The sequence below is a fragment of the Piliocolobus tephrosceles genome, chromosome 14 (assembly GCF_002776525.5).
Source record: "Piliocolobus tephrosceles isolate RC106 chromosome 14, ASM277652v3, whole genome shotgun sequence".
Classification (NCBI taxonomy): domain Eukaryota; kingdom Metazoa; phylum Chordata; class Mammalia; order Primates; family Cercopithecidae; genus Piliocolobus; species Piliocolobus tephrosceles.
The window spans coordinates 38589665-38605089 of NC_045447.1; the positions used below are offsets into that span (position 1 = coordinate 38589665).

At 38.8% G+C, this 15425-nt stretch overlaps 1 protein-coding gene across 1 annotated transcript in view; it reads right to left on the reverse strand.

Moving 5' to 3' along the window:
- The window catches only part of TMEFF1 (transmembrane protein with EGF like and two follistatin like domains 1), a 96348-nt gene that overhangs the window by 67133 nt on the left and 13790 nt on the right, over nucleotides 1-15425 (reverse strand). The window contains exon 2 of the mRNA XM_023202661.2: nucleotides 2671-2780. Coding sequence (XP_023058429.1) covers nucleotides 2671-2780 — 110 coding nt within the window. The remainder of the gene's footprint in view (nucleotides 1-2670; nucleotides 2781-15425) is intronic.

The window sequence follows — 15425 nt, forward strand, 5'->3', positions numbered from 1 at the left end:
TATATATATATATATATACACACACACACGCACACACATATATGTCTTTACAAATCAAGATGAGGGAAAAAGAAAATACCCCAAAAACTAGACAAAGACTATGAAATATTAATTCACAAAAAAAGGTCAACAAATATATGGCACATTTTTAATTTCTCTAGTAATCAAATGCAAATAAAAATTGTTTTTGCCTTTCAGATTTATTAAATTTAAAAGGACCAACAAAATCCACTACCAAAAGGTTGAGGGGAAATAGGACATCTGATATGAGGCTACTGGTGAGAATGTTAATCTGCACATGAGCATCTATTGGCCCAACAATTCCACCTCAAGGAATTTAACCTAAGGAAATACAGCAGCTGAAGAGGGGAAGAGCCCCAGTCTTCCCCACACAGGGTGACTAAATCTCCAACAACAAAACCCACCATCTTTCTTTTAACAAACCAGAGAACAGAGTTGAGGACAACCACGGCCACTAAAAAGTGAGAGGGAAATCTCGGAAAGGAGATAGTTCGAGGGGAGTCCCAGGTTCCACATATAAACACAGAGCACGCTTCTGGCTGACCCCCAAACCACACATGGGACAGACTCCAAGTAGCCCCTGTGAGGCTAAAAGAACTGAATGGATACTTGTGTTGCTGCCCACCACAAGTAAGGCAGAATTTGCAGTTTGAGTTCAGCCAACTGTTTCAAAAATAACAATAATCTTCAAAGAACATAACAAAACTCACACACTCTAAAACATATGATTCACAATGTATAGGATAAATTCAAAGTTACTCTAACGTGAAGAAACAGGAAAATATGGTCCATTCTCACATGAGAAAACAATCAACAGAGGCAATACCTGAGGATGTCCTAGACGTGGACATGAGCAGACATATTTTAAAGCGGCAATAACATGTACGCTCAAGGAAAATATGCTTAGAGTGAAAAGAGGAAATCCCAGCAGGTAAATAGAAACTCTGAATTCTAAACATAAAAAATCTACAATTAAAAACTCACTGGATAGGAAGAATGGAGACGACAGAAGAAAGGATTAGTGAACCTGAAGACAGATCAATAAAAATTATCTAATGTAAAGAATAGGAAAAACAATTGGGAAAAAAATTAACGGAGTATCAGGGACCTTGAGACATTATCAAAAGGTCTAACATACATCATGGAAGCCCCAGATTACAAGAAATAATAAGCAGAAAAAAAATTTTAAGAAATAATGACAAAATAATTCTCAAACTGGGTAACAAATAGATTTCAGAAGCTCTGCCAACCCCAAGCATGATAAGTTCAAGGAAAACCACACCATAGTACTTAATAGTCAAACACAGTAAAGAGAAAATCTTAAAAGCAGTCAGAGAAAAATGACACATTAGTTTCAGGGGGAAAACAGTTCGAATTATCACCAACTTCTCATTTCGTTCTGGCTAAAGTCACCTTCCATGTTATGCAGAGCTCTATAGAAAGGTGCTCTTGGCAAAGAAATGATGTCCCCAGCCAACAGGCAGCAGGGATCTGAAGCCAGCCAAAAGCTACCTAAGAAAGCTTAGCAGAAGGTGGCTGATGTGAAAATGCCCAAGAGAAACCCTCCTATCATTCCATGTAATTGAATGTAAAGCCCCTTTGGACTATGAAGAAACTGGCTGGACAACAGTATACCTACCTACCCTTCCTCCTTTACCTAAATTCTCCACTTCTTTTAATTAAAATAAACCACCTGATGGTTTACAGTTTTCAAAGATGTTTCATATGCAAGCTTTCTTTCCAATTTTGATTCTCATTACAGAATCATAAGTAAGGGTAGGAAACGTGCCTTCATTTTTCCGATAGAATACTGATGCCGAGAAAATTACCTGAGATCATACAGAAATTTGCCTGAGGTCACAGGGTTACCAGAGATACTAACTCTCCTATGCTTTCATTCTGGATTTCTGTACCCTTTCTTCCCCTGAAAATCCAAATGGTGGGCATGTTTAGGAGAAAATTGTGAGTAGAAAAAAAATTCTAGTTCCTTTTTCGTCTCATATTAAATCAACCATCAGAGAACATCTTGTAAGAAACATTCTGAAGTCTGATTACCATTTAACCAAAGAAAATAAAAAGAAAGAACTAAACATAACATATTTCCTTTGTTTTACTTTTTTAGACAACAGAATCACAACTAAAAGAGCATCTGAAAAGCAAAAATATTTACACTCTTAGTTTGAGGTTCCACTTGCTATTCCAGCTCTAACCTTGACTTACCCCAAGTCTCCAAGTGAGTCAAGTTCTGTGGCCTGAAGAGATGATACAGCAACAAATAAGAATGGAAGGGAAAGAGACAGACTAGAAGGAGAAGAAAAGGAAAAAGATGCCAACATTTAAAATAAGAGACTCTAGTTCAACCTGTACCTTCTTTCCTTTCAGTGACAATTATACCTTACATTTAAATAGAAATTTGATATTTTTTCAAAGAATTGTCACATCTATTACTGTCAATCTGTTCTCTCAATTCCATGCAAGAAGCATGGAAGACACAAATAACAGGGCATCATCTGACAAAAAAGAGCTGAGGGGCTGTGAACCCAATTTCTTTACGGGGTTCAAGATGTTTTAGATTTTTTAATTTGAAGAATTTAGAATTATAAAATATGAAGAATATAAAACTTTTCAAAATAAGTTGGGTTTCCTCACCTGAAATTGGCATGCACATTTCAAACCATCTCCATCTTCTTTACAGACTCCTCCATATTTACATGATGACTCATCACAAACTCTTACGTCATACTCCCTCACATTCAATTCTGCAAAAGAAAAAAACTGTTTGACATATATATTTGGGTTTCTATTACACATATGTGTGTGTGTATGAAAAAGTCCTTAAAATGTATTGAGCACCCCCATTCAGAAGTGTAATAAGACATAAATAAACAAAAAGAAATTCTGTAAGACACAAAATGCTCAGTATTCCCCAAACAGAATCCTACATAATAATGAGCCTAAAAGTAACTCAAAATAGAACTCAAAATTTCAGGACTTAACATAATTTCCAAAGGTAAATCTGTAGAATTTTTCTATTTGGCCTTCTAAGACCTTAAGATAACAATCTTACTATTTCTTATTTAACATTTTAGGTTATTTTTCTAGTAAGTTACTTTTAAGGCTAACGAAAATTAACAGTAATATTAATTAAATGAGATAAAAAATTATCTTAATTCTTTTGGTATTCAGAATAATTTTGGGTGATCATTATTCACTCTAGACAAACTATTTTAACTACAAAAGAACAGTGAACTTGAATTTCAGACAATAAATATGGAGCATTTATGTATACAGAATTAAAGAGATTCAAAATCTTACTAGACTTAAAACTTTTAATGGACTGATTTAAGCTGACTCTACCAAAGCAAGCAGAGCCAATCAACAATACCAGAATTCTGTGGTCATTTTGCTCCTGCTTCGACATTAAGCATCAAATTAAGCTTCAAGGTTGTGCTTGAAGCTGCCAATCAGTGAAAGTGGATGAAAATCACTACAATGTAGTTTTCATATCCTTTGTATGGGAAATGAGAGCTTACAAAAACAAATGCACTTAGGCAAACAATAAACAAATGACTGTTTAAAAAAAAAAAAAAAAATCCCAGTGTAGTGGTGAACACATGAGTCTGGGAGCAGAGAGAGTCCTAGATTAACTCCTGATCCTCCTGTTCAAAAGCTGAGACTCTGGGAAAAGAGCAAGGACTCCTGTATCTCTAGATCATGATGAGGTCCTGGCAGAGATCTAAGGGAGCACTTCTCCAGTTATCCCCATTCCTGGTTGTTTTCTATTTCTAGATTTCAAAGCAGGACTCAGTAAACTAAGTCAAGGGAATTCTATGTCCGGTGACAACTGTCCTAGTGACATTTCATTACCTCTCTCTACCCCACTTGTTCTCACTGCTCTGCAGTGATGTCTTGGGTCTCCTACTCCCAGCTGACCCTCCGAGGAGCTGGCAATCAAGTACCTGAATCCCTAAGGAGTTGATAGTCAACAGTACTTACTTGAGTAGTCACTGTCAACTAAGTACTTTACAAGGGTAGGATCACGTCTAGGTGGGTTACAAAAAAATTATCTTCCTTAAATGATCTCAGGTGGGTTACAAAAGATTATTTTCCTTAAATGATCTCAGGTGTACAGAATTGGATTAACGTTCAAGCATTTACAAAAAAAAAAAAAAAAGACATGAGTGGAAACTTAAAGCAAGAGAAAGCTAACACAAACATTTTGTTACTCTTACTGTTCCACAAACTATTCCAGGTAGAGAAGGCCATCTTTTCATTCCTCATCACCCTGGCTGTAGGAAGCTTTATGTCCTTGGTTCTTCTTACCTCCCCATTTTTGCTGTCTCTTCCCTTTCCCCCTTGACTATTTGCTTTGGCTCTTGAGGCTCAATCCTAGGTATAGGATTTTTCACCCTATCTACCCACACTTCTGCTAGGAACTTGAACAAGGTCTGGTTCCAATTACTATCAAATACACATCTTCAGATCAAAGGAAGATAACGAAATATTAATAAAGAACTGCCCTGGAAAAGAGGGTAAAAATGTACAATATCTGCTCAGCTAAGAACTTAACCAACTTTAGGGGCTAGAGAAACAAGAACTGCACAATTTGACTAATGAAATACAGTGCATTTGTCTTTTCTCCTTTCTTTGTAGGCTTAAAGTTCACACTGGGTTCTATTACAATCAGACATAAAAAAACAAGAATAAGTCAAGTTTTTATTTTGTCTATGAGGCAAGATAATGCTCTGAGTTATGACTTGCTACTTTGAGACTCTTGAATTGTAATGTTTTATCTGTTGTACTTTACAGGTACAGTGGATTGCAAGCTAGAACCTAAACCATCCCTGCCACCAAGAGTCATGTGTGGTAACCCCAAGGAATGTTTGCATGAGGGACTACAGAATACTTTAGGGGAATAATCATCCCTGCTAATGTGAGGCAGAAAAGCTTGGTCCCATGGGCTGGGTGCGGTGGCTCACGCCTTTGGGAGGCTGAGCCAGGTGGATCACCTGAAGTCAGGAGTTCGAGACCAGCTTGGTTAACATGGTGAAACCCCATCTCTACTAAAAATAAAAAACTTAGCTTGGGCATGGCGGTACACGCCTGTAGTCCCAGCTACTTGGGAGGCTGGGGTGGGAGGATCACTTGAACTCAGCAGGCAGAGGCTGCACTGAGGAGAGAGTGTGCCACTGCACTCCAGCCTGAGTGAAAGAGCAAGACTCTGTCTCAAAAAAAAAAGAGCTTGGTCCCATAAACACAGCCTTGAACAAGAAAAGTGACCCCAAGCATAGTCCCTCTCAAGACTTGGTTTGCTCCTCCAGCCAGCCCCAAGAACTCATAACAGAGACAGAGGAGCTACAACAAAGAAACTAAAGAATGATTTTCACTAAAAACGAAGTGACAAGCTCTGTTTTGATGCTCACACGACAAGACATAATACATAGCGAGAAAGGAGCTGGGACACATCAACAGCCCCCGAATATCAGCAATGCATCTAGCAGGACCACACAAGACCAAGCAGATGGTAGTGTCAGGCAAAGAGGTAGACCTCTGATATCTGACAGGAGGTACCAACGTGCAACTGCAGAGGCAGCAAACAGCACAGGAAGAAAAAGACAGGTGTCATGTAGCAGAGGCCAGAATGCATTAGTGAGCACACATCAGACACAATTTGGTGACTCCTGGAATAAATCTTGGAGGGAGGCATTTATGAGGGAGCTAGAGGTCCTGTATTATTAACAGGTAAGGGTAAAAGTCATGAAATTCTGATTACTCTGGTTATTAGTCATATTTTATTTTATGCCTATCTTGCTATCAAATCCATGCTAGTTTCATGTGTGTTAATGTGTAAATGTGATTAGTTTATCATCAGAAAGCAATTACTAAGCATCTACTAGGTACTTAATACTATGCTAAGAATTTTGGACACACAGGAAAAAAATGTAACAGGGAAGGATCTTGCTAATATATGCAAGAATTAGTGATGAATTCAATACAGTCTATAATTAAGGGGATAAATGTGTCATACAGTCTATGACTGCTGTAGGAGTTCAAGAGGTAGGGGACAAAACTGGATTTGAAGCATAGGGTGCAGTGTCAGAAAAACAAGACTTGTATTGACCCTGAAAAATTAATAAGGGTTTTTTATCATAATAAAGCTAATATAGGATCATTATAAAGAATTTGGAAAAGATATTTTAAATAAAGAATGTTCTAATTGCCCAAAACATATGAGTAATACTAAAAGACAGAAAAGAGAATGTTTTTAGGTAGGAAAACAATGTAAGTGAAAGCAGAGAGAAAGTAAATTTCATAGTACACACAAACAATATTAATATCAGTGGTTCCAAAACCATGTTCCTCAAAGGAACACTGGTGTCCTGGACTAGTGTACCTTCACTAAAATCAAATATGAAATTTTCTCATTTGCAAAGGAAAAAAAATCAACAAAAAAACTGTTCTCATTTTTAAGGGGTTTTTTCCTTTATGTTTCTTAAACCTTTAATATCTGAGATTATTTCAGATTTGTTGCTGGCTATCAACTAACATCAGATGATTTCAGATATTTTGCTGGCTAGCAGTAAAAGTATGTTCAACAAATAGGTAAGGAATACTAATACAAATACTCCAACAACGTTTCATGAGAACATAGGTCAGGTCATGAATGTCACAACCTCATGAATGGACATTTTAAATTGTTTTGTAGTTGTGGCAGTCACTGCTAATGCCTACCTTGGATCTATTCTCTCCTTCTTACTTAGTAAGAGAACTCCAATTTTGTTCAGGGAAACAAGGTACCCAAATAAATAACACATATTTCTCGGCCTCCCTCACTCTGTGTTCATATGTAGGTACTGTCCCTTTCTCCTTCATTCTTCCTTTTTTCCCTTGACTGGAAAGCAAACCTGTTGCCTAAAGTTGCAGCAGCCAAAAGATGACACAGCAGAAAGACCAGGAGCAAGACAGTAAGATGGAAGAATCATGAAATCACCATACCTCCTGTGGATCTCCTCTTTCCAGACTTACCATTACAGAAAATAATGTATATAAATGAATACATTTTTTAAAAAGCCCTTATCATATAAGCCACCACTGGTCATACCACTGATACATGCAGTTAAACATAATTCCCAATAGAATGACTGTGTGTAAATTTAATAAGATAAATAATTCTAAGCAATGGTCTTAAAAACTCTTGTGCTACATCAGAGACCACATGATAAGATTAATTTATCAAGAGACTCACGACTTGCTGGTGTTCTGACTCCTCCCAATTTTCTTTTTTTTTTTTTTTAAGACAAGGTCTCACTCTGTTTCCCAGGCTGGAGTGCAGTGGTATGAACATGGCTCACTGCAACCTCTGCCTCCTGGCCTCAAGCGATTCTCCCACCTCAGTCTCCCAAGTAGCTGGGCCTCAGCCTTCTGAGTAGCTGGGGGCCACAGGCGTACACCGCCATGCCCAGCTAATTTTTGTATTTCTTGTAGAGACGGGGTCTACCATGTTGCCCAGACTGATCTTGAATTCTTGGGCTCAAGCCATCTGCCCACCTCAGCCTCCCAAAGTGCTAGGATTACAGGCCTGAGCCACCACACCCAGCTGATTCCTAACAAATTTGAGAACAGAATCACAGCCTTAGCTTAAACCCAATACAGAAGGAATCTATTTTGGGATCATCTTCTGAACGTTCCTTCTTTTCAAGTATTCTGTACAGTACCAGGCATCAAGATGACACTCTACTACCTGTCAATGATTATGATGATTACGCACCTGTCTTCCTGAAACCAAAATGGAAATTCAGTAAAATGGATGAGCCATTACTAAGGCCTTCAAAAATCAATTCTCCAAAGAGAAATATTTTACACAAAGAAGCACTCATAAGAGTTGCTCAAAACAAAATATTTTGCTCTTGTTGCAAATCTGTCCCACAATTCTCAAAATGTACAACTTGTCTCGAGAATTTCATTAACATTTCAAAGCTCAGAAACAATACACACTAGTGGCAGAAACTCTGCTTTCTATAAACCTGAGCTGCCCAAATTCCCAACTTCTGGCATCAACAACTAGGTTCAGGCTCTGACTCAAAATGAGATGCAGCAGCCTTCCAGAATGATATGACTTTTCTACCACCCTTCCATTAAAAAGAAGGTAGTTCTGGGGATCTTATGAGTTAGCTAACACTCATGGAGAGATGGAGAGCCAAAAGGAAATAAACTTCATTAGATGTTACAATAGAATTCAGGGTTTCTCAATCTAGGCACCAGTGACATTTGGAACCAGATAATTCTTTGTTGTAGGGAATATCCTGTACACTGGAGGTTGTTTAGCAACAGCCCTGGCCTCTGCCCACTAGATGCTAGTAGGACCACACCAGCTCTGACAACCAAAATTGTCTCACCACGTCCTGGGACCGGGGGGGGGGGGGGGATGGGGGTGGGGGGGGAGGGGCAAAATTGTCCCCAGTTGAAAACTACAGTAAAGGGAAAGAAGCAAAGACTTTACATCTAATTCTCTGACACAATCACTATAAGGAAAACTAGTCAAATAATCGGCACTCTCAAAAGATCTCAACACACTGCCACAGCTATTCTCCATTTCAATAGAGGGACTTAAATATATTGATTCCAAGTTTATGTTAAATCCCCCTCCTTTAATAGTACCTTAAGCTCCAGCAGGCCTCACTTCCTCCTTCTTCCTATAGCAACTCTTCTTCTTCAAGATCAAAGCAACCTCAGATCCAATGGCTTTTTTCTGATGTCCTCCAATCCTTTTCTAGACCTTTCTAGAACAGTTGACACTTCTGGCCTCCTCTTGTAACCAAATAGTCATCATTATCCCCTCAATTTTCTGACCTCTTTTAATTTACCCACTCCATTTTCCTTCTCCTATTGCCCAGTCTGTGTCAATAACACTCCAACTTAATCAACTCTCCAGATTAACCAAAGTGTGGCATTCTCTATAAAACGTACAGAATAATGCCTTTGGCACAATGAATTTTCAAGGCTACTAGGCCCTCTCTAGAACATCCATGAGCACTTTAGCTCCAACCAGGGTAGCTGTTCTTGTGCTTCAAGAGTCAGTTACCCTGCCTATGTAGTTGTTACTACAATTATGTGATTTCAACATTTCATATGAGTGAAAATAAATTACTTCTATGAAAACTAAATTGAAAGACTTGAATAAGGTGAGCTACTTTTTTAAAAAACCTACAGTTGCACTTAGAATTCTGCATCCACAGGTCTTTAGCTTCCTTTTTAAAGGGATTAAAACTGGAATTTGTAATCAATGCATTATACAAGTGGTTTGTTCAAGAAAGAGGAGGCCGGGCGCAGTGGCTCACGCCTGTAATCCCAGCACTTTGGGAGGCCGAGGCGGGTAGATCACGAGGTCAGGAGTTCAAGACCAGCCTGGCCAACATGATGAAACCCCGTCTCTACTACAAATACAAAAATTAGAAGGGTACGGTGGCATGTGCCTGTAATCCCAGCTACTTGGGAGGCTGAGGCAGGAGAATTGCTTGAACTGGGACCCGGGAGGCAGAGGTAGCAGTGAGTGAGATTGTGCCACTGTACTCCAGCCTGGGATACAGAGCAAAGAGGAAACCATTCTCAAAGAAAAAGTATGTGCCCTCTTTCAAAATATTTAATAAATACGTATATGTTTAAAAAAAAGTTACATGAATTTATGAATCATTTTTGTGACTCCCTACTTTAAATAACTTTCTCAATTAACCAAATAACTACCAAATTATTGTGGGACCAAGACAAAAGGATCCCTACTGTATAGTAAATGTTCTGCCTTCAACCATCCCATGTGTCATCTCATTTTGTTCATTCTCTGGTAGTATTCACATTCACACCCACCACTTCGAGTCTTCAAACCTGGTTTTCCCAACCATATTAAAGCCATGTCATCTGTTTTTGCTAGTACTATTTCCAGTCTTCAGAGCATTGCTGGGGAAAGTCCTATAAATTAATGTTCCCTAAGGCCTTTTTTTTTTTTTTTTTTGAGATGGAGTCTCACTCTGTCGCCCAGGCTGGAGTGCAGTGGCCGGATCTCGGCTCACTACAAGCTCCACCACCCGGGTTTACGCCATTCTCCTGCCTCAGCCTCCCAAGTAGCTGGGACTACAGGCGCCCGCCACCTCACCCGACTAGTTTTTTGTATTTTTTAGTAGAGACGGGGTTTCACCGTGTTAGCTAGGATGGTCTCGATCTCCTAACCTCGTGATCCGCCTGTCTCGGCCTCCCAGAGTGCTGGGATTACAGGCTTGAGCCACCGCGCCCGGCCCTAAGGCCTTATTAACGTGTAGAAAACTTTAGTTCATCTCGAGTGGATTCTGTATTGACTCCCCACAGAACATGTTCAAACTTTTCACTTTGTCCTTTAAAAAAAATTTTCATGAGTTTATACTGACCGTCTAGATGTCAGTAGTATTTGGAAAAATCTGCCCTTTTTCAGAAAAGCAAACCAATCCAATCTGACAGGACCCTGCTGGATGGTTTCACTCCCAGAACAAGCCCAGTTTGTTCTTGAACCTGTACCCACCTGCCTACAAAACAGTTTCATGATCTCTGTACTGAAAATAGCAGAAACATTTAAAATATTAAAATATTTAAAATACTGCACACCAGGAAATGGTATGGTACAACTATGGAATATTATAAAGCTATTTAAAGATTTATACTATATAATATGGAAATAAGCTTATGAATGTTAAAGTGAAAATGCAGACCACAAAACTATACACATAGACTATGATTTTATATGAAAAACCTGCCAGGAACTGTGATGTAGGCCTTTAGTCCCAGCTACTTTGGAGGCTGAAGCAGAAAGACCAGGAGTTGAAGATCAGCCAGGACAATATAGTGAAACTTATTTCAAACACACACACAAACACACACACACACACACACCACACACACCCCATGCATATAAGATAATCCAGCCAGGAATAAACAAAACAGGTAATAGTAACCTGTTACAGCAGTTGAACAATGAATGATTGCTCCCCTTTTCAATTTTCTCTATTGGTTATTATTTAACGGGGGAAAAAAAAAGAAAACCTCAATGTGATTTCAAAGACAACCCCAGAGACAGTTTGCTACACCACACACAAAGCATAAGTTTAGAGATCAGGAAGGGCCAAGTTCACGTGGTAGTCCTCCTTTTAGAATAATACTTTCCCTTGATATTGTAATGATTAGATAATGTATGCAAAGGCAATCATGCCTAGAACAAGTAGTTATACAACAGAGATTCACTTTTTTTCTTTTCCCAGATAAGACTTCAACTCCCAACCAATCTGAGGGGCACCTCTAATGACACAAATCACTGAGAATACATTTCAGGGTATAAAATCAAGCAACAGATTTAGCAAATGTTGACTTCAAGTCCAAGGAAATCAGAAGAATTAGAAATTAAATCATCTTCAACTTGTTTACTAATCATATTAGTTATCTTCTAGTATAAAAATATGAGGAGGAAAAATAAACTTTACCTAATATTATATGATACAAAACCAAAAGCAGTTCACATTAATATTAAAAAGCATCAACTGCAGAGATGGCTAAAACTTCTCTAAGCTATACTTAATGAAAGAAATTTCACATATGCCACACAATCATCTGACTCCGATATTTTTCATTCCATTTTGCATACTACTGCCAACTACCCTGTTAAACTACACTTTGCTCCTGTCAATCCTCCACCCCCACTCCTGCAATCTTCCCCCGCTGCCTACTTCAATTCTAAATGCCTGTATCAGGACTCTCCAGGCAAGGTGACAGGGAGAACAACTACTGCAAGATCAGATGGAAGAAAAGGCCTGGGTCCAAAGTTGAGTGTTTAAGGCCCCCAGGGTCTTTCCAGGCCTCGCCAGTCCTAGCCAAAGATGTCATGGTTGTGACATTCTCTCCCTCACGGATGTTTCTGATCTCTGGGGTTCTGACACTAGCTTGGCAAACCATAACCTGAATCTGTTATGGTGCAGTTATTAAAATTAATGATGAAAAATCTCTATATTTCCTGACATGACACATTTAAAGGCAGACTTTTTAAAATGTATGTAACGCAAACTTTTTTAATGCCTATTTTAAAAATCTGGAAGGTACACTCACCAAAATAGGAACCACAGTTATCTCTTGGTAGAATTTAAACCTTCTTCATTATTCTGTATTTTTCTGAATTGAGTTTTACAACAAATTTGTATTTTAAAATTAGATAAAGCAATTACATGCTACAGTATATAAGAACCTTGAAAATTATGCAGGCAGGGTGCGGTGCCTCGTGCCTGTAATCCCAACACTTTGGGAGGCCAAGGCAGGAGGACTGCTTCAGCCCAGGAGTTCGAGATCAGTCTGGGCAATATGGTGAAAGCCCCATGCAAAAATTCGCCGGGCGTGGTGGCGCATGCCTGTAGTCTCAGCTACTGGGGGACTTAGATAGGAGAATCACTTGAGCCGGAGGTCAAGGCTGCAGTGAGCTGTGATTGCACCACCACACTCCACCCTGGGAACAGAGATCTTGTCTCCAAAAAAAAAGAAAAAGGAAAAGAAAATATTATGTTAAAAGAAAGAAATCAGGTGCAAAAGGGTACACATTGTATTATTCCATTTATATGAAACATCCAAAATAAATAAATCCACAGAGAAAGTCTCTGTGTGGTTACCAGGGGATAGGGGTGGGGAGTAGTAGGACTGACTGTTAAGAGGTAGAAACTTTCTGGGGTGATAGAAATATTCTATAATCAGATGGTAGATAGTGATGATCATTGTACAATACAGTAAATGTACGAAAACCACTGAATTGTATACTTTAACATGCTGAATTTTACATTATGAAAATTATCTCAATAAAAAATAAAAATAATTTTTAAATCATATAAATCATGCTACTTAAATTTTGGAAAAATTGAAATAAAAAAATTAAAAACAGGCATTATAATATGCTTTTTAAGAGGCACATCCTGGCATCAGACCACCTTGTTTAGCATTCCGGCTCTACCACTTATCACAGTTGTGTGAGCTTAGTAATTTACCACTTGTGCCTCCATTTTTTCATCTACAAAATGGGGACAATAACAGTACCTATCTCAAAATTCTGATGGAGGATTAAAGGTATAGAAAGCACTCAGAGAAAATAATAATACACATCGTAAGTACTCTATTAAGTGTAAGCTACTATTGTTTTTTATTAGCACCAGTTCTGAAGAAGGCATAGAAAAATGAGCACTCAAACAAACTGTGGAAGTACACAGTGGCACGACCTCTCATGTGTCCATATGTATTGCCATTTTAATTGTCTTTATCCTTTTACCCAACATATCCAGGAAATTATAACAGATATAAAAGAGAAACATATGAAAACCTATGTCCAAGATTGTTAACGTCAGCATTTTCTGTAAAACCAAAGTGGAAAACAACCTAAGTGTCCATCTTTTGGGAATTAAATTATTGACATAATACTATACAGACATTGGTAGAAACACATGTAGTGATATGAAAAGACAACTAAGATCTATTGTGAAAAAAAACACACACACATTGTAAAACCATACACACAGTTTTACTCTCATTATTTTGAAACATATACCTGTTTACATATATAAGATTTTGCAGGTATATTCAATACATTTCCTTCATTAAACTATTTTTTAAATCAATAATCCAAACACAAGAACCATGTCCTCTGGTTCTATTTCTAACCACTATCCCTTAGTGTCTCCAACACTAAGTACAATAGGAGGTAGCCAGAACCCAGCGAAATCACCCACAAAGACAAAAATCTATACAACAACTTGCATACTGGCACTGAAAAACCTGGTATTAATGATTTTAAAAAGAGAATTTTTTAAAGACTTCACAAAATTCTGGTGCATTAGAAAGAGTTCCACACTTGGGGTTCCACTTATTCGATTAAGTAAAAGTAACTGGCCGGGCGCAGTGGCTCACGCCTGTAATCCCAGTACTTTGGGAGGCCAAGGTGGGCGGATCACGAGGTCAAGAGATCAAGACCACCCTGACCAATATGGTGAAACCCCGTCTCTACTAAAAAGACAAAAATTAGCTGGGCGTGGTGGCACGCGCTTGTAATCCCAACTACTCGGGAGGCTGAGGCAGGAGAATCGCTTGAACCCATGAGGCAAAGGTTGCAGTGAGATGAGACTGTGCCACTGCACTCCAGCCTGGTAAGAGAATGAGACTCCATCTCAAAAAAAAAAAAAAAAAAAAAAGTAAAAGTAACTATATGATCTTGGCCAAGTGCTAAATCTGAGAATCCCAGTTTCCTAGAATTAAAAAAAAAAAAAAAAAAAAGAGTATAATAATCCCTTATAGGATTCCAATGGTTATAAGAGATCCTTACAAAAGAACACTGCAAACTATGAAGAAGACTGACTGTTACTCTTTGGCTGAAACCACCAAAAACAAATTTAAAAAGACACTACCATAACCAGAAACCCTGACAAATTTTGTTGTAAAACACTGAATAATTTTTTTAAAAAAACTAGGTCTAAATAAATGGGAATTTGGATGTGCTTATGTATAACCTTGAAGTAAACAATGACAAACACAAGTGTACCACCTAGAAAACACCTCAAACCACTTTAGAGAGAGAAGAAGGCTGGGCACAGTGGCTCAAGCCTGTAATCCCAGCACTGTGGGAAACCAAGGCAGGCGGATCACCTGAGGCCAGGGATTCGACACCAGCCTAGGAAACATGGTCAAACCCTGTCTCTACTAAAAATACAAAAGAAAATTAGCCAGGTGTGGTGGCGGGCACCCGTAATTCCAGCTACTCAGGTGGCTGAAGCACAAGAATTGCCTGAACCGGGGAGGCAGAAGTGCCACTGTACTCCAACCTGGGCGACAGAGTGAGACCCTGTCTCAAAAAATTCTAATAAATAAAAATTAAATTTAAAAAAATAATAATAAAATAAAGAGAAGGAAAAAGCTATAGGAAACAAATACAGGACACTAAAAGATTGAGCTGACTTGTGAACAATAAAGAATCATCAACTGGGGCCGGGCGCGGTGGCTCAAGCCTGTAATCCCAGCATTTTGGGAGGCTGAGGCGGGCGGATCACGAGGTCAGGAGATCGAGACCATCCTGGCTAACACGGTGAAACCCCATCTCTACTAAAAAAAATACAAAAAACTAGCCGGGCGAGGTGGCGGGCGCCTGTAGTCCCAGCTACTCGGGAGTCTGAGGCAGGAGAATGGCATAAACCCGGGAGGCGGAGCTTGCAGTGAGCTGAGATCCGGCCACTGCACTCCAGCCTGCGCGACAGAGCGAGACTCCGTCTCAAAAAAAAAAAAGAATCATCAACTGGGCTATAAACAACAGAATTGACACAGCAATATCAGCAGTTTAGTTTCACGTGCAAAACAATATTAAATGAAAGCTG